General features: G+C 43.3%; 1 protein-coding gene across 5 annotated transcripts in view; it reads right to left on the bottom strand.

Moving 5' to 3' along the window:
• SCUBE2 (signal peptide, CUB domain and EGF like domain containing 2) overlaps positions 1-24,635 on the bottom strand; it is a 400,692-nt gene that overhangs the window by 252,293 nt on the left and 123,764 nt on the right. For 2 of the 5 annotated variants that reach the window (XM_073659017.1, XM_073659018.1), the window contains 2 exons: positions 9,238-9,486; positions 8,827-9,030 (listed from right to left, as the gene is read on the bottom strand). In XM_073659017.1, the coding sequence (XP_073515118.1) occupies positions 8,827-9,030; positions 9,238-9,486 (453 nt within the window). The remainder of the gene's footprint in view (positions 1-8,826; positions 9,031-9,237; positions 9,487-24,635) is intronic. The other 3 variants (XM_073659019.1, XM_073659020.1, XM_073659021.1) reach the window with 2 other exon arrangements.

The following is a 24,635-nucleotide window of genomic DNA, read 5'->3' as shown; positions in this document are numbered from 1 at the left end:
AGGAGCTCAGCTGTTAGAGGCTGTGACTCCCAACTGGCTTCAAAAGCAGAATTGTGAGCGCAGCTCTGGAGGACTATCCTATGTGAGAGAGGTCTGTAACACTGTTCATCATGGTGCATGAATAAAATAACAGATCAGCAGTGAAGACTGACACACATGCAGAGCAGGAGGAGGGAGGTAGCAGCGTTTATATCCATGTAGTCTCCGGGAAGAGTCGGGGAGCGGAGCAGCAGATCCGAGAATCTTCACATGATGGGGAGAAACTAGTTCTAAGTGAGTCGTGCATATGATGTTTGATGGTCGCTCCTCAGCAGTCGGGGGGCTGTCAGAAGTGCTGTGAGGGTCTCCATACGCCTCCAATGGCAGTCAGCTCAGGGAGGGGAGTGCGCTGCTGCCGGACCCTCTGCCCTCTCCAGGGTTCTGCTTCCTCTCCAGACATTTCTGCCATCTCCAATCCCAGTATACCAATACAGACTCCTCTGTCCCCATCCAGACTCCTCTGTCCCCAACCAGACTCCTCTATTCCCAACCAGACCACTCTGTCCCCATCCAGACTCTTCCCTCCCCATCCTGACTCCTCTCTCTCCCTCCAGACCACTCTGTCCATATCCAGACTCTTCCCTCCCCATCTAGCCTACTCTATCTCCATCCAGGCCACTCTGTCCCCATCCAGACTCTTCCCTCCCCATCCTGACTCCTCTCTCTCCCTCCAGACCACTCTGTCCATATCCAGACTCTTCCCTCCCCATCTAGTCTACTCTATCTCCATCCAGGCCACTCTGTCCCCATCCAGACTCTTCCCTCCCCATCCTGACTCCTCTCTCTCCCTCCAGACCACTCTGTCCATATCCAGACTCTTCCCTCCCCATCTAGCCTACTCTATCTCCATCCAGGCCACTCTGTCCCTTTCCAGACTCCTCTATTCCCATCCAGACTCTTTCCATCCTCATCCAGCCTCTTCTCTTCCCCTCCAGACCCCTCTCTCATGCTGCAGAATCCTCTGCCCCCATCACACTCCTCTCCACCCCCCTCCACACTGCTCTGCTCCCATTAGACACCTCTGGCATCTTTCTCCCGACATCATCTGTTGGGGGAGAGTTTGGCCGCTGTACACACTGATCGTTCTGCTGTATTATCTGTAGTCAGAGAGTGATCACTGTGTTATCTGTGGTGTTACATAGGACTGCAGGTGACATCTACTACATTATCTGTACTCAGAGAGTTATCACTGTGTTATCTGTGGTGTTACATAGGACTGCAGGTGACATCTACTACATTATCTGTACTCAGAGAGTTATCACTGTGTTATCTGTGGTGTTACATAGGACTGCAGGTGACATCTACTACATTATCTGTACTCAGAGAGTTATCACTGTGTTATCTGTGATGTTACATGGGACTGCAGGTGACATCGACTACATTATCTGTACTCAGAGAGTTATCACTGTGTTATCTGTGGTGTTACATAGGACTGCAGGTGACATCTACTACATTATCTGTACTCAGAGAGTGATCACTGTGTTATCTGTGGTGTTACATAGGACTGCAGGTGACATATACTTCATTATCTGTACTCAGAGAGTGATCACTGTGTTATCTGTGGTGTTACATAGGACTGCAGGTGACATCTACTTCATTATCTGTACTCAGAGAGATATCACTGTGTTATCTGTGGTGTTACATAGGACTGCAGGTGACATCTACTACATTATCTGTACTCAGTTATCACTGTGTTATCTGTGGTGTTACATGGGACTGCAGGAGACATCTACTACATTATCTGTACTCAGAGAGTTATCACTGTGTTATCTGTGGTGTTACATAGGACTGCAGGTGACATCTACTCCATTATCTGTACTCAGAGAGTTATCACTGTGTTATCTGTGGTGTTACATAGGACTGCAGGTGACATCTACTCCATTATCTGTACTCAGAGAGTTATCACTGTGTTATCTGTGGTGTTACATAGGACTGCAGGTGGCATCTACTACATTATCTGTACTCAGAGAGTTATCACTGTGTTATCTGTGGTGTTACATAGGACTGCAGGTGACATCTACTACATTATCTGTACTCAGAGTTATCACTGTGTTATCTGTAGTGTTACATAGGACTGCAGGTGACATCTACTCCATTATCTGTACTCAGAGAGTTATCACTGTGTTATCTGTGGTGTTACATAAGACTGCAGGTGACATCTACTACATTATCTGTACTCAGAGAGTTATCACTGTGTTATCTGTAGTGTTACATAGGACTGCAGGTGACATCTACTCCATTATCTGTACTCAGAGAGTTATCACTGTGTTATCTGTGGTGTTACATAAGACTGCAGGTGACATCTACTACATTATCTGTACTCAGAGAGTTATCACTGTGTTATCTGTGGTGTTACATAGGACTGCAGGTGACATCTACTACATTATCTGTACTCAGAGAGTCATCACTGTGTTATCTGTGGTGTTACATAGGACTGCAGGTGACATCTACTCCATTATCTGTACTCAGAGAGTTATCACTGTGTTATCTGTGGTGTTACATAGGACTGCAGGTGACATCTACTCCATTATCTGTACTCAGAGAGTTATCACTGTGTTATCTGTGGTGTTACATAGGACTGCAGGTGGCATCTACTACATTATCTGTACTCAGAGAGTTATCACTGTGTTATCTGTGGTGTTACATAGGACTGCAGGTGACATCTACTACATTATCTGTACTCAGAGAGTTATCACTGTGTTATCTGTGGTGTTACATAGGACTGCAGGTGACATCTACTACATTATCTGTACTCAGAGATCTATCACTGTGTTATCTGTAGTGTTACATAGGACTGCAGGTGACATCTACTACATTATCTGTACTCAGAGAGTTATCACTGCGTTATCTGTAGTGTTACATAGGACTGCAGGTGACATCTACTACATTATCTGTGCTCAGAGAGTTATCACTGTGTTATCTGTGGTGTTACATAGGACTGCAGGTGACATCTACTACATTATCTGTACTCAGAGAGTTATCACTGTGTTATCTGTGGTGTTACATAGGACTGCAGGTGACATCTACTACATTATCTGTACTCAGAGAGTTATCACTGCGTTATCTGTAGTGTTACATAGGACTGCAGGTGACATCTACTACATTATCTGTACTCAGAGAGTTATCACTGTGTTATCTGTGGTGTTACATAGGACTGCAGGTGACATCTACTACATTATCTGTACTCAGAGACTTATCAATGTGTTATCTGTGGTGTTACATAGGACTGCAGGTGACGTCTACTACATTATCTGTACTCAGAGAGTTATCACTGTGTTATCTGTGGTGTTACATAGGACTGCAGGTGACATCTACTACATTATCTGTACTCAGAGAGTTATCACTGTGTTATATGTGCTGTTACATAGGACTGCAGGTGACATCTACTACATTATCTGTACTCAGAGAGTGATCACTGTGTTATCTGTGGTGTTACATAGGACTGCAGGTGACATCTACTACATTATCTGTACTCAGAGGGTTATCACTGTGTTATCTGTGATGTTACATGGGACTGCAGGTGACATCTACTACATTATCTGTACTCAGAGAGTTATCACTGTGTTATCTGTGGTGTTACATAGGACTGCAGGTGACATCTACTACATTATCTGTACTCAGAGAGTTATCACTGTGTTATCTGTGGTGTTACATAGGACTGCAGGTGACATCTACTACATTATCTGTACTCAGAGATCTATCACTGTGTTATCTGTAGTGTTACATAGGACTGCAGGTGACATCTACTACATTATCTGTACTCAGAGAGTTATCACTGCGTTATCTGTAGTGTTACATAGGACTGCAGGTGACATCTACTACATTATCTGTGCTCAGAGAGTTATCACTGTGTTATCTGTGGTGTTACATAGGACTGCAGGTGACATCTACTACATTATCTGTACTCAGAGAGTTATCACTGTGTTATCTGTGGTGTTACATAGGACTGCAGGTGACATCTACTACATTATCTGTACTCAGAGACTTATCAATGTGTTATCTGTGGTGTTACATAGGACTGCAGGTGACGTCTACTACATTATCTGTACTCAGAGAGTTATCACTGTGTTATCTGTGGTGTTACATAGGACTGCAGGTGACATCTACTACATTATCTGTACTCAGAGAGTTATCACTGTGTTATATGTGCTGTTACATAGGACTGCAGGTGACATCTACTACATTATCTGTACTCAGAGAGTGATCACTGTGTTATCTGTGGTGTTACATAGGACTGCAGGTGACATCTACTACATTATCTGTACTCAGAGGGTTATCACTGTGTTATCTGTGATGTTACATGGGACTGCAGGTGACATCTACTACATTATCTGTACTCAGAGAGTTATCACTGTGTTATCTGTGGTGTTACATAGGACTGCAGGTGACATCTACTACATTATCTGTACTCAGAGAGTGATCACTGTGTTATCTGTGGTGTTACATAGGACTGCAGGTGACATCTACTACATTATCTGTACTCAGGGAGTTATCACTGTGTTATCTGTGGTGTTACATAGGACTGCAGGTGACATCTACTACATTATCTGTACTCAGAGAGTTATCACTGTGTTATCTGTGGTGTTACATAGGACTGCAGGTGACATCTACTACATTATCTGTACTCAGAGAGTGATCACTGTGTTATCTTTGGTGTTACATAGGACTGCAGGTGACATCTACTACATTATCTGTACTCAGAGAGTTATCACTGTGTTATCTTTGGTGTTACATAGGACTGCAGGTGACATCTACTACATTATCTGTGCTCAGAGAGTGATCACTGTGTTATCTGTGGTGTTACATAGGACTGCAGGTGACATCTACTACATTATCTGTACTGAGAGAGTTATCACTGTGTTATCTGTGGTGTTACATAGGACTGCAGGTGACATCTACTACATTATCTGTACTCAGAGGGTTATCACTGTGTTATCTGTGGTGTTACATAGGACTGCAGGTGACATCTACTACATTATCTGTACTCAGAGAGTTATCACTGTGTTATCTGTGGTGTTACATAGGACTGCAGGTGACATCTACTACATTATCTGTACTCAGAGGTATCACTGTGTTATCTGTAGTGTTACATAGGACTGCAGGTGACATCTACTACATTATCTGTACTCAGGGAGTTATCACTGTGTTATCTGTGGTGTTACATAGGACTGCAGGTGACATCTACTACATTATCTGTACTCAGAGAGTTATCACTGTGTTATCTGTGGTGTTACATAGGACTGCAGGTGACATCTACTACATTATCTGTACTCAGAGAGTTATCACTGTGTTATCTGTGGTGTTACATAGGACTGCAGATGACATCTACTACATTATCTGTACTCAGAGAGCTATCACTGTGTTATCTGTGGTGTTACATAGGACTGCTGGTGACATCTGCTACATTATCTGTACTCAGAGAGTTATCACTGTGTTATCTGTGGTGTTACACAGGACTGCTGGTGACATCTGCTACATTATCTGCACTCAGAGAGATATCACTGTGTTATCTGTGGTGTTACATAGGACTGCAGGTGACATCTACTACATTATCTGTACTCAGGGAGTTATCACTGTGTTATCTGTGGTGTTACATAGGACTGCAGGTGACATCTACTACATTATCTGTGCCCAGAGAGTGATCACTGTGTTATCTGTGGTGTTACATAGGACTGCAGGTGACATCTACTACATTATCTGTACTGAGAGAGTTATCACTGTGTTATCTGTGGTGTTACATAGGACTGTAGGTGACATCTACTACATTATCTGTACTCAGAGAGTGATCACTGTGTTACCTGTGGTGTTACATAGGACTGCAGGTGACATCTACTACATTATCTGTAATCAGAGAGTTATCACTGTGTTATCTGTGGTGTTACATAGGACTGCAGGTGACATCTACTACATTATCTGTACTCAGAGAGTGATCACTGTGTTACCTGTGGTGTTACATAGGACTGCAGGTGACATCTACTACATTATCTGTACTCAGAGAGTTATCACTGTGTTATCTGTGGTGTTACATAGGACTGCAGGTGACATCTACTACATTATCTGTACTGAGAGAGTTATCAGTGTGTTATCTGTGGTGTTACATAGGACTGCAGGTGACATCTACTACATTATCTGTACTCAGAGAGTTATCACTGTGTTATCTGTGGTGTTACATAGGACTGCAGGTGACATCTACTACATTATCTGTACTCAGAGAGTTATCACTGTGTTATCTGTGGTGTTACATAGGACTGCAGGTGACATCTATTACATTATCTGTACTCAGAGAGTTATCACTGTGTTACCTGTGGTGTTACATAGGACTGCAGGTGACATCTATTACATTATCTGTACTCAGAGAGATATCACTGTGTTATCTGTGGTGTTACATAGGACTGCTGGTGACATCTGCTACATTATCTGTACTCAGAGAGTTATCACTGTGTTATCTGTGGTGTTACACAGTACTGCTGGTGACATCTGCTACATTATCTGCACTCAGAGAGATATCACTGTGTTATCTGTGGTGTTACATAGGACTGCAGGTGACATCTACTACATTATCTGTACTCAGGGAGTTATCACTGTGTTATCTGTGGTGTTACATAGGACTGCAGGTGACATCTACTACATTATCTGTGCCCAGAGAGTGATCACTGTGTTATCTGTGGTGTTACATAGGACTGCAGGTGACATCTACTACATTATCTGTACTCAGAGAGTTATCACTGTTATCTGGGGTGTTACATAGGACTGCACAGGGCCGCACTTCATGGCTTCTATGGTGATATCTCGGCCTCGGCTGGTGTGGAGCGTCTGGAGCGGATCCTGCCTCTTTACGGCTCTGGTTCTGGGATCTGCCGCGGCTCAGCTGTCAGGATCCAGTTATCGCCCCGAGCGCCGGATTCCCGTAAAGTCTTGTGAAATCCAAGAATACGTTTTAACTCTGCGTTTACTAGACGTCTCTATATAAACAATAAGGGGCGTCAGGAATTATGCAACTAGCTCAAGACTGAACGCTACTCCTTGACCCTGGGGTCCGGCTGTGCATATGGCGGTATTTATCAGAGGGTCCTGATGTTATTTGATGGCAGCGGACGCCCCCTATTCCAGTGCTGCACTTCAGTCCCCTATTGACTCTAAAGAATCAAGAATTCAAATCCCCATCGTCCTCGGCCTCGGACAATGGGGGCGATTGGCTTTGGCAGACTTCATTTTCATAGTGGGGTCTTTTGTGAGTCTCCAGTGACCATTAAAAGCCCATTCGGGGATCTCTGCACAGCTGGTTTTTAATACTCTGGGGTCTTTGTGATGTAAAATGGGGGCCCCGCAGGGGGCGCTCCGGATTAGCCGCCACAAAGACATTTAAAGGCACCTCGCCGCCATTCAGACATTGTGTCCTTTAAGTATCTGACGCCGCAGAAAAAAATCCCCATTGGTCCCACAGAAGGTGAACTCAGCGCCGAGGTCAGAGGGGCTCCGTCCTGCCGCAGCCGCAGATCGGGTCCTGCGTGGGGCGCAGTTTACACTTTGTCTATCCACATCCCAGGCTCCGCTGAGGACTTCTATCTGGGGTATTAAGTGTTAACACCCCCCCATGCAAAAAATGTCTGGAAAATGTGGCTATGCCGGGGAGGCCGGAGGTGGAGGGGAGAGAGCGCAGGTAGCCGAAATACCCCCAGATACAGTGCAGCGTTATTTATAGGCAGCATCTGATAGTCCAGAAGTGCGGCCGACCGGACCCCGGGATGCCGGATCAGCAGACTGTGATAAGCACTCCGTGTCTTTCCAGATTATAGGACACCCCATAACTAGAGACCCTGCTGTTAATCAGATCCATGATGAGAGGGATGCCTTCTGCCAGGAGGGGGCGCTATCGCAGTAAAGTGTTTTTATACCAGGAGCGGCCGCCCTCATTATAGTGTCTGAAATCTCCGGAGGAGGTGGGGGAAGGGTGAGGGGGCCGCAGACGCCTGCTTGTTTGGGGGATTGTCAATGATGTGTAAAAATGACAATATAAGGGGGAATAACCTCTTCTGTGCATGTCACATTGTAACCACTGGGGGCGCTGTGCTCTGGCTCCCTCACTACAGATCTTTATGGGGGTGTCCGCCCGTCCATTACTGTGAGTGTGGATGGATGGAGCCAGACTCCGCGACTCGCGGCCTTCAGCGTTATCCAGACTATTTACTTATCTCAGGTTTCTCGGCGGCGTCTCAGGACGTTTTTTCTTTGCGGATGATGAAGGAGCGAGACGAAGGAGGTGTTAGGGATGAGGGTCAGATGTTATCTCAATAAGGGGCTGCAATCCGTGGCGGATTATGGACGCCATGCTGCACGATCGGCTTGTAATTACCTCTCGGGAACAAAGAGCCTGCAGAAGGCCTGTCAGATCCACTGAGCATCACCGCGTGCGAATGTTTACACGCCGGGGGATGCCGTGACGGGAAGCCACAATGGGGGGATTACAAGAGTTGTTTACAAGCCTCAACCGTTTCGGAGGATTGGACAGGGGGGCGCGCGCTCCAATGCCGCCGGGTACGAGAACGCTGCGGGATCTGCGTGGCGTAACAGTGAATGAGCCCCAGATGCCTCCGAAAGTTTCGCCCCCTCACACTACTAAATGCATAGGAGGAGGCGGGGGGGGATTTACCTCAATCCCCCCACAGTTACTTAGAAATGTGCGATCTGTGACTGGACACGGCCGACGGCGATTACGGACACTTGTACACATCACGGCACGCGCCGGACCCCCCGTTTGTTGCCACATGTCAGTGCGCTCGTCCTTACCGCATCGATTTTCCACGCGGATTTGCCCGGCGCCGCACGTCTCCTGGGTTTCTGGCGATCGGGGAATCTTCTTAGAGACCTCAAACTCCTTCCCGGACAGGCGGACATGGAAGTGGTCCTTGCCGATCGCTTTCCGCAGGGTCCGGATTGTTTTGCGTAGCCTTTTTTCAGCTTTTCCTCGCACACAGCTGAGACTGCAGGTTTCTGAAATAGAAGGGTGCTGCATAAGTATTAACACCCCCCCCCCAAACATTCAGTGAAGGGTTGTACCAACACCGGGTCTAGTGCCGAGAACCATCACCAGACAGATTTCCAAACACAGAATCCAAAACAGGAGATACTTGTGATCAAGACGCGGAAGCGGGAAAGAAAAAGCGTCAAGAGCTAAAGCGGCGCCGTGATCCAACCAACCTGTCACCTCCTTCAGGCTCACGAGAGCTAAAGCAGCGCCGTGATCCAACCAACCTGTCACCTCCTTCAGGCTCACGAGAGCTAAAGCAGCGCCGTGATCCAACCAACCTGTCACCTCCTTCAGGTTCACGTCCTGCTCGAACTGAGCGGTCACCAGCGTCTCCGGGGCAGATGGCTTGCGTCCGCTCGGCCGTCTCTTGCACGTTATGTTGACGAAGGAAAGGCTTTCATAGACGTGAGACTGTCTCTCTGCGCGGAAAGAGGAGATGAAAGAGAAGCGGCAGACGAGACAGCTGCCCACACGCAGACGAGACAGCTCCCCACAGGTAATGACAGCTCTCCACACGGCAGACGAGACAGCTGCCCACAGGTAATGACAGCGTCTCGAAGATGAAAGGAGCCGGATACAATGTAACAATCTGACACCACATTTACCTGATCCCCTGATCTCAGCCGCTCACTACAGCCGGCGCTGACTCCCAAAATACAGATCCCACCCAGCGCGGTAATAACAGTCTGAGACTGTGCGGGCGAGAGTGCGATATAAGGATAATGACTATTATAAGACTGTCATTAAATATCACCCCGTGTCATCACATTACTGCACAACACACCAGAAACCTCCCGGGAGGAAAGGAACCCGAACACTGCGGGAATATGGGGGCGGCCGGTATATAATATCTCCGGAGGTTATATCAGTACTGGAGCGTTATAGGAGGGGCTGATATCAGTCACATATGATGTAATGTCTGGAGGTTATATCAGTACTGGAGCGTTATAAGAGGGGCTGATATCAGTCACATATGATGTAATGTCTGGAGGTTATATCAGTACTGGAGCGTTATAAGAGGGGCTGATATCAGTCACATATGATGTAATGTCTGGAGGTTATATCAGTGCTGGAGCGTTATAAGAGGCTGATATCAGTCACATATGGTGTAATGTCTGGAGGTTATATCAGTACTGGAGCGTTATAAGAGGGGCTGATATCAGTCACATATGGTGCAATGTCTGGAGGTTATATCCGTACTGGAGCGTTATAAGAGGGGCTGATATCAGTCACATATGGTGTAATGTCTGGAGGTTATATCAGTACTGGAGCGTTATAAGAGGAGCTGATATCAGTCACATATGATGTAATGTCTGGAGGTTATATCAGTACTGGAGCGTTATAAGAGGCTGATATCAGTCACATATGGTGTAATGTCTGGGGGTTATATCAGTACTGGAGCGTTATAAGAGGGGCTGATATCAGTCACATATGGTGTAATGTCTGGAGGTTATATCAGTACTGGAGCGTTATAAGAGGGGCTGATATCAGTCAAATATGGTGTAATGTCTGGAGGTTATATCAGTACTGGAGCGTTATAAGAGGGGCTGATATCAGTCACATATGATGTAATGTCTGGAGGTTATATCCGTACTGGAGCGTTATAAGAGGGGCTGATATCAGTCAAATATGGTGTAATGTCTGGAGGTTATATCAGTACTGGAGCGTTATAAGAGGGGCTGATATCAGTCACATATGATGTAATGTCTGGAGGTTATATCCGTACTGGAGCGTTATAAGAGGGGCTGATATCAGTCAAATATGGTGTAATGTCTGGAGGTTATATCAGTACTGGAGCGTTATAAGAGGAGCTGATATCAGTCACATATGATGTAATGTCTGGAGGTTATATCAGTACTGGAGCGTTATAAGAGGGGCTGACATCGGTCACATATGGTGTAATGCCTGGAGGTTATATCAGTACTGGAGCGTTATAAGAGGCTGATATCAGTCACATATGGTGTAATGCCTGGAGGTTATATCAGTACTGGAGCGTTATAAGAGGCTGATATCAGTCACATATGATGTAATGTCTGGAGGCTATATCAGTACTGGAGCGTTATAAGAGGCTGATATCAGTCACATATGATGTAATGTCTGGAGGTTATATCAGTACTGGAGCGCTATAAGAGGGGCTGATATCAGTCACATATGGTGTAATGTCTGGAGGTTATATCAGTGCTGGAGCGTTATAAGAGGCTGATATCAGTCACATATGGTGTAATGTCTGGAGGTTATATCAGTACTGGAGCGTTATAAGAGGAACTGATATCAGTCACATATGATGTAATGTCTGGAGGTTATATCAGTACTGGAGCGTTATAAGAGGGGCTGATATCAGTCACATATGGTGTAATGTCTGGAGGTTATATCAGTACTGGAGCGTTATAAGAGGCTGATATCAGTCACATATGGTGTAATGTCTGGAGGTTATATCAGTACTGGAGCGTTATAAGAGGGGCTGATATCAGTCACATATGATGTAATGTCTGGAGGTTATATCAGTACTGGAGCGTTATAAGAGGCTGATATCAGTCACATATGGTGTAATGTCTGGAGGTTATATCAGTGCTGGAGCGTTATAAGAGGCTGATATCAGTCACATATGGTGTAATGTCTGGGGGTTATATCAGTACTGGAGCGTTATAAGAGGCTGATATCAGTCACATATGATGTAATGTCTGGAGGTTATATCAGTACTGGAGCGTTATAAGAGGGGCTGATATCAGTCACATATGGTGTAATGTCTGGAGGTTATATCAGTACTGGAGTGTTATAAGAGGGGCTGATATCAGTCACATATGGTGTAATGTCTGGAGGTTATATCAGTACTGGAGCGTTATAAGAGGGGCTGATATCAGTCACATATGATGTAATGTCTGGAGGTTATATCAGTACTGGAGCGTTATAAGAGGGGCTGATATCTGTCACATATGGTGTAATGTCTGGAGGTTATATCAGTACTGGAGCGTTATAAGAGGGGCTGGTATCAGTCACATATGGTGTAATGTCTGGAGGTTATATCAGTACTGGAGCGTTATAAGAGGCTGATATCAGTCACATATGGTGTAATGTCTGGAGGTTATATCAGTACTGGAGCGTTATAAGAGGAGCTGATATCAGTCACATATGATGTAATGTCTGGAGGTTATATCAGTACTGGAGCGTTATAAGAGGGGCTGATATCAGTCACATATGATGTAATGTCTGGAGGTTATATCAGTACTGGAGCGTTATAAGAGCGGCGGATATCAGTCACATATGGTGTAATGTCTGGAGGTTATATCAGTACTGGAGCGTTATAAGAGGGGCTGATATCAGTCACATATGGTGTAATGTCTGGAGGTTATATCAGTACTGGAGCGTTATAGGAGGGGCTGATATCAGTCACATATGATGTAATGTCTGGAGGTTATATCAGTACTGGAGCGTTATAGGAGGGGCTGATATCAGTCACATATGATGTAATGTCTGGAGGTTATATCAGTACTGGAGCGTTATAAGAGGGGCTGATATCAGTCACATATGATGTAATGTCTGGAGGTTATATCAGTACTGGAGCGTTATAAGAGGGGCTGATATCAGTCACATATGGTGTAATGCCTGGAGGTTATATCAGTACTGGAGCGTTATAAGAGGCTGATATCAGTCACATATGATGTAATGTCTGGAGGCTATATCAGTACTGGACCGTTATAAGAGGGGCTGATGTCAGTCACATATGGTGTAATGTCTGGAGGTTATATCAGTACTGGAGCGTTATAAGAGGGGCTGATATCAGTCACATATGGTGTAATGTCTGGAGGTTATATCAGTACTGGACCGTTATAAGAGGCTGATATGAGTCACATAAGATGTAATGTCTGGGGGTTATATCAGTACTGGAGCGTTATAAGAGGCTGATATCAGTCACATATGGTGTAATGTCTGGAGGTTATATCAGTACTGGAGCGTTATAAGATGGGCTGATATCAGTCACATATGATGTAATGTCTGGAGGTTATATCAGTACTGGAGCGTTATAAGAGGCTGATATCAGTCACATATGGTGTAATGTCTGGGGGTTATATCAGTACTGGAGCGTTATAAGAGGCTGATATCAGTCACATATGGTGTAATGTCTGGAGGTTATATCTGAACTGGAGCGTTATAAGAGGCTGATATCAGTCACATATGATGTAATGTCTGGAGGTTATATCAGTACTGGACCGTTATAAGAGGCTGATATCAGTCACATATGGTGTAATGTCTGGAGGTTATATCAGTACTGGAGCGTTATAAGAGGGGCTGATATCAGTCACATATGGTGTAATGTCTGGAGGTTATATCAGTACTGGAGCGTTATAAGAGGCTGATATCAGTCACATATGGTGTAATGTCTGGAGGTTATATCAGTACTGGAGCGTTATAAGAGGCTGATATCAGTCACATATGGTGTAATGTCTGGAGGTTATATCAGTACTGGAGCATTATAAGAGGCTGATATCAGTCACATATGATGTAATGTCTGGGGGTTATATCAGTACTGGAGCGTTATAAGAGGGGCTGATATCAGTCACATATGGTGTAATGTCTGGAGGTTATATCAGTACTGGAGCGTTATAAGAGGGGCTGATATCAGTCACATATGGTGTAATGTCTGGAGGTTATATCAGTACTGGAGCGTTATAAGAGGCTGATATCAGTCACATATGGTGTAATGTCTGGAGGTTATATCAGTACTGGAGCGTTATAAGAGGCTGATATCAGTCACATATGGTGTAATGTCTGGAGGTTATATCAGTACTGGAGCATTAGAAGAGGCTGATATCAGTCACATATGGTGTAATGTATGGAGGATATATCAGTACTGGAGCGTTATAAGAGGCTGATATCAATCACATATGGTGTAATGTCTGGGGGTTATATCAGTACTGGAGCGTTATAAGAGGCTGATATCAGTCACATATGATGTAATGTCTGGAGGTTATATCAGTACTGGAGCGTTATAAGAGCGGCGGATATCAGGCACATATGGTGTAATGTCTGGAGGTTATATCAGTACTGGAGCGTTATAAGAGGGGCTGATATCAGTCACATATGGTGTAATGTCTGGAGGTTATATCAGTACTGGAGCGTTATAGGAGGGGCTGATATCAGTCACATATGATGTAATGTCTGGAGGTTATATCAGTACTGGAGCGTTATAGGAGGGGCTGATATCAGTCACATATGATGTAATGTCTGGAGGTTATATCAGTACTGGAGCGTTATAAGAGGGGCTGATATCAGTCACATATGATGTAATGTCTGGAGGTTATATCAGTACTGGAGCGTTATAAGAGGGGCTGATATCAGTCACATATGGTGTAATGCCTGGAGGTTATATCAGTACTGGAGCGTTATAAGAGGCTGATATCAGTCACATATGATGTAATGTCTGGAGGCTATATCAGTACTGGACCGTTATAAGAGGGGCTGATGTCAGTCACATATGGTGTAATGTCTGGAGGTTATATCAGTACTGGAGCGTTATAAGAGGGGCTGATATCAGTCACATATGGTGTAATGTCTGGAGGTTATATCAGTACTGGACCGTTATAAGAGGCTGATATCAGTCACATAAGATGTAATGTCTGGGGGTTATATCAGTACTGGAGCGTTATAAGAGGCTGATATCAGTCACATATGGTGTAATGTCTGGAGGTTATATCAGTACTGGAGCGTTATAAGATGGGCTGATATCAGTCACATATGATGTAATGTCTGGAGGTTATATCAGTACTGGAGCGTTATAAGAGGCTGATATCAGTCACATATGGTGTAATGTCTGGGGGTTATATCAGTACTGGAGCGTTATGAGAGGCTGATATCAGTCACATATGGTGTAATGTCTGGAGGTTATATCTGAACTGGAGCGTTATAAGAGGCTGATATCAGTCACATATGATGTAATGTCTGGAGGTTATATCAGTACTGGACCGTTATAAGAGGCTGATATCAGTCACATATGATGTAATGTCTGGGGGTTATATCAGTACTGGAGCGTTATAAGAGGCTGATATCAGTCACATATGGTGTAATGTCTGGAGGTTATATCAGTACTGGAGCGTTATAAGAGGGGCTGATATCAGTCACATATGGTGTAATGTCTGGAGGTTATATCAGTACTGGAGCGTTATAAGAGGCTGATATCAGTCACATATGGTGTAATGTCTGGAGGTTATATCAGTACTGGAGCGTTATAAGAGGCTGATATCAGTCACATATGGTGTAATGTCTGGAGGTTATATCAGTACTGGAGCATTATAAGAGGCTGATATCAGTCACATATGATGTAATGTCTGGGGGTTATATCAGTACTGGAGCGTTATAAGAGGGGCTGATATCAGTCACATATGGTGTAATGTCTGGAGGTTATATCAGTACTGGAGCGTTATAAGAGGGGCTGATATCAGTCACATATGGTGTAATGTCTGGAGGTTATATCAGTACTGGAGCGTTATAAGAGGCTGATATCAGTCACATATTGTGTAATGTCTGGAGGTTATATCAGTACTGGAGCGTTATAAGAGGCTGATATCAGTCACATATGGTGTAATGTCTGGAGGTTATATCAGTACTGGAGCATTAGAAGAGGCTGATATCAGTCACATATGGTGTAATGTATGGAGGATATATCAGTACTGGAGCGTTATAAGAGGCTGATATCAGTCACATATGGTGTAATGTCTGGGGGTTATATCAGTACTGGAGCGTTATAAGAGGGGCTGATATCAGTCACATATGGTGTAATGTCTGGAGGTTATATCAGTACTGGAGCGTTATAAGAGGGGCTGATATCAGTCACATATGATGTAATGTCTGGAGGTTATATCAGTACTGGAGCGTTATAAGAGGGGCTGATGTCAGTCACATATGGTGTAATGTCTGGAGGTTATATCAGTACTGGAGCGTTATAAGAGGGGCTGAAATCAATCACATATGATGTAATGTCTGGGGGTTATATCAGTACTGGAGCGTTATAAGAGGGGCTGATGTCAGTCACATATGGTGTAATGTCTGGAGGTTATATCAGTACTGGAGCGTTATAAGAGGGGCTGAAATCAATCACATATGATGTAATGTCTGGGGGTTATATCAGTACTGGAGCGTTATAAGAGGGGCTGATGTCAGTCACATATGGCGTAATGTCTGGAGGTTATATCAGTACTGGAGCGTTATAAGAGGCTTATATCAGTCACATATGATGTAATGTCTGGAGGTTATATCAGTACTGGAGCGTTATAAGAGGCTGATATCAGTCACATATGGTGTAATGTCTGGAGGTTATATCAGTGCTGGAGCGTTATAAGAGGCTGATATCAGTCACATATGGTGTAATGTCTGGAGGTTATATCAGTACTGGAGCATTATAAGAGGCTGATATCAGTCACATATGATGTAATGTCTGGAGGTTATATCAGTACTGGAGCGTTATAAGAGGCTGATATCAGTCACATATGGTGTAATGTCTGGAGGTTATATCAGTACTGGAGGGTTATAAGAGGAGCTGATATCAGTCACATATGATGTAATGTCTGGAGGTTATATCAGTACTGGAGCGTTATAAGAGGGGCTGATATCAGTCACATATGATGTAATGTCTGGAGGTTATATCAGTACTGGAGCGTTATAAGAGGCTGATATCAGTCACATATGATGTAATGTCTGGAGGTTATATCAGTACTGGAGCGTTATAAGAGGCTGATATCAGTCACATATGGTGTAATGTCTGGAGGTTATATCAGTACTGGAGAGTTATAAGAGGAGCTGATATCAGTCACATATGATGTAATGTCTGGAGGTTATATCAGTACTGGAGCGTTATAAGAGGGGCTGATATCAGTCACATATGATGTAATGTCTGGAGGTTATATCAGTACTGGAGCGTTATAAGAGGCTGATATCAGTCACATATGATGTAATGTCTGGAGGTTATATCAGTACTGGAGCGTTATAAGAGGCTGATATCAGTCACATATGGTGTAATGTCTGGAGGTTATATCAGTGCTGGAGCATTATAAGAGGCTGATATCAGTCACATATGGTGTAATGTCTGGAGGTTATATCAGTACTGGAGCGTTATAAGAGGCTGATATCAGTCACATATGGTGTAATGTCTGGAGGTTATATCAGTACTGGAGCGTTATAAGAGGCTGATATCAGTCACATATGGTGTAATGTCTGGAGGTTATATCAGTACTGGAGCGTTATAAGAGGCTGATATCAGTCACATATGGTGTAATGTCTGGAGGTTATATCAGTACTGGAGCATTATAAGAGGCTGATATCAGTCACATATGGTGTAATGTCTGGAGGTTATATCAGTACTGGAGCGATATAAGAGGCTGATATCAGTCACATATGGTGTAATGTCTGGAGGTTATATCAGTGCTGGAGCGTTATAAGAGGCTGATATCAGTCACATATGATGTAATGTCTGGAGGTTATATCAGTACTGGAGCGTTATAAGAGGCTGATATCAGTCACATATGGTGTAATGTCTAGAGGTTATATCAGTGCTGGAGCGTTATAAGAGGCTGATATCAGTCACATATGGTGTAATGTCTGGAGGTTATATCAGTGCTGGAGCGTTATAAGAGGCTGATATCAGTCACATATGGTGTAATGTCTGGAGGTTATATCAGTACTGGAGCGTTATAAGAGGAGCTGATATCAGTCACATATGATGTAATGTCTGGAGGTTATATCAGTACTGGAGCGTTATAAGAGGGGCTGATATCAGTCACATATGGTGTAATGTCTGGAGGTTATATCAGTACTGGAGCGTTATAAGAGGCTGATGTCAGTCACATATGGTGTAATGTCTGGAGGTTATATGAGTACTGGAGCGTTATAAGAGGCTGATATCAGTCACATATGATGTAATGTCTGGAGGTTATATCAGTACTGGAGCGTTATAAGAGGCTGATATCAGTCACATATGGTGTAATGTCTGGAGGTTATATCAGTGCTGGAGCGTTATAAGAGGCTGATATCAGTCACATATGGTGTAATGTCTGGAGGTTATATCAGTACTGGAGCGTTATAAGAGGAGCTGATATCAGTCACATATGATGTAATGTCTGGAGGTTATATCAGTACTGGAGCGTTATAAGAGGGGCTGATATCAGTCACATATGGTGTAATGTCTGGAGGTTATATCAGTACTGGAGCGTTATAAGAGGCTGATATCAGTCACATATGGTGTAATGTCTGGAGGTTATATCAGTACTGGAGCGTTATAAGAGGCTGATATCAGTCACATATGATGTAATGTCTGGAGGTTATATCAGTACTGGAGCGTTATAAGAGGCTGATATCAGTCACATATGGTGTAATGTCTGGAGGTTATATCAGTACTGGAGCGTTATAAGAGGCTGATATCAGTCACATATGGTGTAATGTCTGGAGGTTATATCAGTACTGGAGCGTTATAAGAAGCTGATATCAGTCACATATGATGTAATGTCTGGAGGTTATATCAGTACTGGAGCGTTATAAGAGGCTGATATCAGTCACATATGGTGTAATGTCTGGAGGTTATATCAGTACTGGAGCGTTATAAGAGGGGCTGATATCAGTCACATATGATGTAATGTCTGGAGGTTATATCAGTACTGGAGCGTTATAAGAGGCTGATATCAGTCACATATGGTGTAATGTGTGGAGGTTATATCAGTACTGGAGCGTTATAAGAGGGGCTGATATCAGTCACATATGATGTAATGTCTGGAGGTTATATCAGTACTGGAGCGTTATAAGAGGCTGATATCAGTCACATATGATGTAATGTCTGGAGGTTATATCAGTACTGGAGCGTTATAAGAGGAGCTGATATCAGTCACATATGATGTAATGTCTGGAGGTTATATCAGTACTGGAGCGTTATAAGAGGGGCTGATATCAGTCACATATGATGTAATGTCTGGAGGTTATATCAGTACTGGAGCGTTATAAGAGGCTGATATCAGTCACATATGATGTAATGTCTGGAGGTTATATCAGTACTGGAGCGTTATAAGAGGGGCTGATATCAGTCACATATGGTGTAATGTCTGGAGGTTATATCAGTACTGGAGCGTTATAAGAGGCTGATATCAGTCACATATGGTGTAATGTCTGGAGGTTATATCAGTACTGGAGCGATATAAGAGGCTGATATCAGTCACATATGGTGTAATGTCTGGGGGTTATATCAGTACTGGAGCGTTATAAGAGGCTGATATCAGTCACATATGATGTAATGTCTGGAAGTTATATCAGTACTGGAGCGTTATAAGAGGGGCTGATATCAGTCACAAATGGTGTAACATCTGGAGGTTATATCAGTACTGGAGCGTTATAAGAGGCTGATATCAGTCACATATGGTGCAATGTCTGGAGGTTATATCAGTACTGGAGCGTTATAAGAGAGGCTGATATCAGTCACATATGGTGTAATGTCTGGAGGTTATATCAGTACTGGAGCGTTATAAGAGGGGCTGATATCAGCCACATATGGTGTAATGTCTGGAGGTTATATCAGTACTGGAACGTTATAAGAGGGGCTGATATCAGTCACATATGATGTAATGTCTGGAGGTTATATCAGTACTGGAGCGTTAAAAGAGGGGCTGATATCAGTCACATATGGTGTAATGTCTGGAGGTTATATCAGTACTGGAGCGTTATAAGAGGCTGATATCAGTCACATATGATGTAATGTCTGGAGGTTATATCAGTACTGGAGCGTTATAAGAGGGGCTGATATCAGTCACATATGGTGTAATGTCTGGAGGTTATATCAGTACTGGAGCGTTATAAGAGGAGCTGATATCAGTCACATATGATGTAATGTCTGGAGGTTATATCAGTACTGGAGCGTTATAAGAGAGGCTGATATCAGTCACATATGGTGTAATGTCTGGAGGTTATATCAGTACTGGAGCGTTATAAGAGGGGCTGATATCAGTCACATATGATGTAATGTCTGGAGGTTATATCAGTACTGGAGCGTTATAAGAGGGGCTGATATCAGTCACATATGATGTAATGTCTGGAGGTTATATCAGTACTGGAGCATTATAAGAGAGGCTGATATCAGTCACATATGGTGTAATGTCTGGAGGTTATATCAGTACTGGAGCGTTATAAGAGGGGCTGATATCAGTCACATATGATGTAATGTCTGGAGGTTATATCAGTACTGGAGCGTTATAAGAGGGGCTGATATCAGTCACATATGGTGTAATGTCTGGAGGTTATATCAGTACTGGAGCGTTATAAGAGGCTGATGTCAGTCACATATGGTGTAATGTCTGGAGGTTATATGAGTACTGGAGCGTTATAAGAGGCTGATATCAGTCACATATGATGTAATGTCTGGAGGTTATATCAGTACTGGAGCGTTATAAGAGGCTGATATCAGTCACATATGGTGTAATGTCTGGAGGTTATATCAGTGCTGGAGCGTTATAAGAGGCTGATATCAGTCACATATGGTGTAATGTCTGGAGGTTATATCAGTACTGGAGCGTTATAAGAGGAGCTGATATCAGTCACATATGATGTAATGTCTGGAGGTTATATCAGTACTGGAGCGTTATAAGAGGGGCTGATATCAGTCACATATGGTGTAATGTCTGGAGGTTATATCAGTACTGGAGCGTTATAAGAGGCTGATATCAGTCACATATGGTGTAATGTCTGGAGGTTATATCAGTACTGGAGCGTTATAAGAGGCTGATATCAGTCACATATGATGTAATGTCTGGAGGTTATATCAGTACTGGAGCGTTATAAGAGGCTGATATCAGTCACATATGGTGTAATGTCTGGAGGTTATATCAGTACTGGAGCGTTATAAGAGGCTGATATCAGTCACATATGGTGTAATGTCTGGAGGTTATATCAGTACTGGAGCGTTATAAGAAGCTGATATCAGTCACATATGATGTAATGTCTGGAGGTTATATCAGTACTGGAGCGTTATAAGAGGCTGATATCAGTCACATATGGTGTAATGTCTGGAGGTTATATCAGTACTGGAGCGTTATAAGAGGGGCTGATATCAGTCACATATGATGTAATGTCTGGAGGTTATATCAGTACTGGAGCGTTATAAGAGGCTGATATCAGTCACATATGGTGTAATGTGTGGAGGTTATATCAGTACTGGAGCGTTATAAGAGGGGCTGATATCAGTCACATATGATGTAATGTCTGGAGGTTATATCAGTACTGGAGCGTTATAAGAGGCTGATATCAGTCACATATGATGTAATGTCTGAAGGTTATATCAGTACTGGAGCGTTATAAGAGGAGCTGATATCAGTCACATATGATGTAATGTCTGGAGGTTATATCAGTACTGGAGCGTTATAAGAGGGGCTGATATCAGTCACATATGATGTAATGTCTGGAGGTTATATCAGTACTGGAGCGTTATAAGAGGCTGATATCAGTCACATATGATGTAATGTCTGGAGGTTATATCAGTACTGGAGCGTTATAAGAGGGGCTGATATCAGTCACATATGGTGTAATGTCTGGAGGTTATATCAGTACTGGAGCGTTATAAGAGGCTGATATCAGTCACATATGGTGTAATGTCTGGAGGTTATATCAGTACTGGAGCGATATAAGAGGCTGATATCAGTCACATATGGTGTAATGTCTGGGGGTTATATCAGTACTGGAGCGTTATAAGAGGCTGATATCAGTCACATATGATGTAATGTCTGGAAGTTATATCAGTACTGGAGCGTTATAAGAGGGGCTGATATCAGTCACAAATGGTGTAACATCTGGAGGTTATATCAGTACTGGAGCGTTATAAGAGGCTGATATCAGTCACATATGGTGCAATGTCTGGAGGTTATATCAGTACTGGAGCGTTATAAGAGAGGCTGATATCAGTCACATATGGTGTAATGTCTGGAGGTTATATCAGTACTGGAGCGTTATAAGAGGGGCTGATATCAGCCACATATGGTGTAATGTCTGGAGGTTATATCAGTACTGGAGCGTTATAAGAGGGGCTGATATCAGTCACATATGATGTAATGTCTGGAGGTTATATCAGTACTGGAGCGTTAAAAGAGGGGCTGATATCAGTCACATATGGTGTAATGTCTGGAGGTTATATCAGTACTGGAGCGTTATAAGAGGCTGATATCAGTCACATATGATGTAATGTCTGGAGGTTATATCAGTACTGGAGCGTTATAAGAGGGGCTGATATCAGTCGCATATGGTGTAATGTCTGGAGGTTATATCAGTACTGGAGCGTTATAAGAGGAGCTGATATCAGTCACATATGATGTAATGTCTGGAGGTTATATCAGTACTGGAGCGTTATAAGAGAGGCTGATATCAGTCACATATGGTGTAATGTCTGGAGGTTATATCAGTACTGGAGCGTTATAAGAGGGGCTGATATCAGTCACATATGATGTAATGTCTGGAGGTTATATCAGTACTGGAGCGTTATAAGAGGGGCTGATATCAGTCACATATGATGTAATGTCTGGAGGTTATATCAGTACTGGAGCATTATAAGAGAGGCTGATATCAGTCACATATGGTGTAATGTCTGGAGGTTATATCAGTACTGGAGCGTTATAAGAGGGGCTGATATCAGTCACATATGATGTAATGTCTGGAGGTTATATCAGTACTGGAGCGTTATAAGAGGGGCTGATATCAGTCACATATGATGTAATGTCTGGAGGTTATATCAGTACTGGAGCGTTATAAGAGGCTGATATCAGTCACATATGGTGTAATGTCTGGAGGTTATATCAGTACTGGAGCGTTATAAGAGGGGCTGGTATCAGTCACATATGGTGTAATGTCTGGAGGTTATATCAGTACTGGAGCGTTATAAGAGGGGCTGGTATCAGTCACATATGATGTAATGTCTGGAGGTTATATCAGTACTGGAGCGTTATAAGAGGCTGATATCAGTCACATATGGTGTAATGTCTGGAGGTTATATCAGTGCTGGAGCGTTATAAGATGTGCTGATATCAGTCACATATGGTGTAATGTCTGGAGGTTATATCAGTACTGGAGCGTTATAAGAGGGGCTGATGTCAGTCACATATGGTGTAATGTCTGGAGGTTATATCAGTACTGGAGCGTTATAAGAGGGGCTGAAATCAATCACATATGATGTAATGTCTGGGGGTTATATCAGTACTGGAGCGTTATAAGAGGGGCTGATGTCAGTCACATATGGTGTAATGTCTGGAGGTTATATCAGTACTGGAGCGTTATAAGAGGGGCTGAAATCAATCACATATGATGTAATGTCTGGGGGTTATATCAGTACTGGAGCGTTATAAGAGGGGCTGATGTCAGTCACATATGGCGTAATGTCTGGAGGTTATATCAGTACTGGAGCGTTATAAGAGGCTTATATCAGTCACATATGATGTAATGTCTGGAGGTTATATCAGTACTGGAGCGTTATAAGAGGCTGATATCAGTCACATATGGTGTAATGTCTGGAGGTTATATCAGTACTGGAGCGTTATAAGAGAGGCTGATATCAGTCACATATGGTGTAATGTCTGGAGGTTATATCAGTACTGGAGCGTTATAAGAGGGGCTGATATCAGTCACATATGGTGTAATGTCTGGAGGTTATATCAGTACTGGAGCGTTATAAGAGGGGCTGATATCAGTCACATATGATGTAATATCTGGAGGTTATATCAGTACTGGAGCGTTAAAAGAGGGGCTGATATCAGTCACATATGGTGTAATGTCTGGAGGTTATATCAGTACTGGAGCGTTATAAGAGGCTGATATCAGTCACATATGATGTAATGTCTGGAGGTTATATCAGTACTGGAGCGTTATAAGAGGGGCTGATATCAGTCACATATGGTGTAATGTCTGGAGGTTATATCAGTACTGGAGCGTTATAAGAGGGGCTGATATCAGTCACATATGATGTAATGTCTGGAGGTTATATCAGTACTGGAGCATTATAAGAGAGGCTGATATCAGTCACATATGGTGTAATGTCTGGAGGTTATATCAGTACTGGAGCGTTATAAGAGGGGCTGATATCAGTCACATATGATGTAATGTCTGGAGGTTATATCAGTACTGGAGCGTTATAAGAGGGGCTGATATCAGTCACATATGATGTAATGTCTGGAGGTTATATCAGTACTGGAGCGTTATAAGAGGCTGATATCAGTCACATATGGTGTAATGTCTGGAGGTTATATCAGTACTGGAGCGTTATAAGAGGGGCTGGTATCAGTCACATATGGTGTAATGTCTGGAGGTTATATCAGTACTGGAGCGTTATAAGAGGGGCTGGTATCAGTCACATATGATGTAATGTCTGGAGGTTATATCAGTACTGGAGCGTTATAAGAGGCTGATATCAGTCACATATGGTGTAATGTCTGGAGGTTATATCAGTGCTGGAGCGTTATAAGATGTGCTGATATCAGTCACATATGGTGTAATGTCTGGAGGTTATATCAGTACTGGAGCGTTATAAGAGGGGCTGATGTCAGTCACATATGGTGTAATGTCTGGA

The sequence above is a fragment of the Phyllobates terribilis genome, unplaced genomic scaffold (assembly GCF_046119375.1).
Source record: "Phyllobates terribilis strain yellow unplaced genomic scaffold, ASM4611937v1 Scaffold_13__5_contigs__length_258822181, whole genome shotgun sequence".
NCBI classification, from domain to species: Eukaryota; Metazoa; Chordata; class Amphibia; order Anura; family Dendrobatidae; genus Phyllobates; species Phyllobates terribilis.
This window is presented reverse-complemented; position numbering and strand designations above follow the sequence as displayed.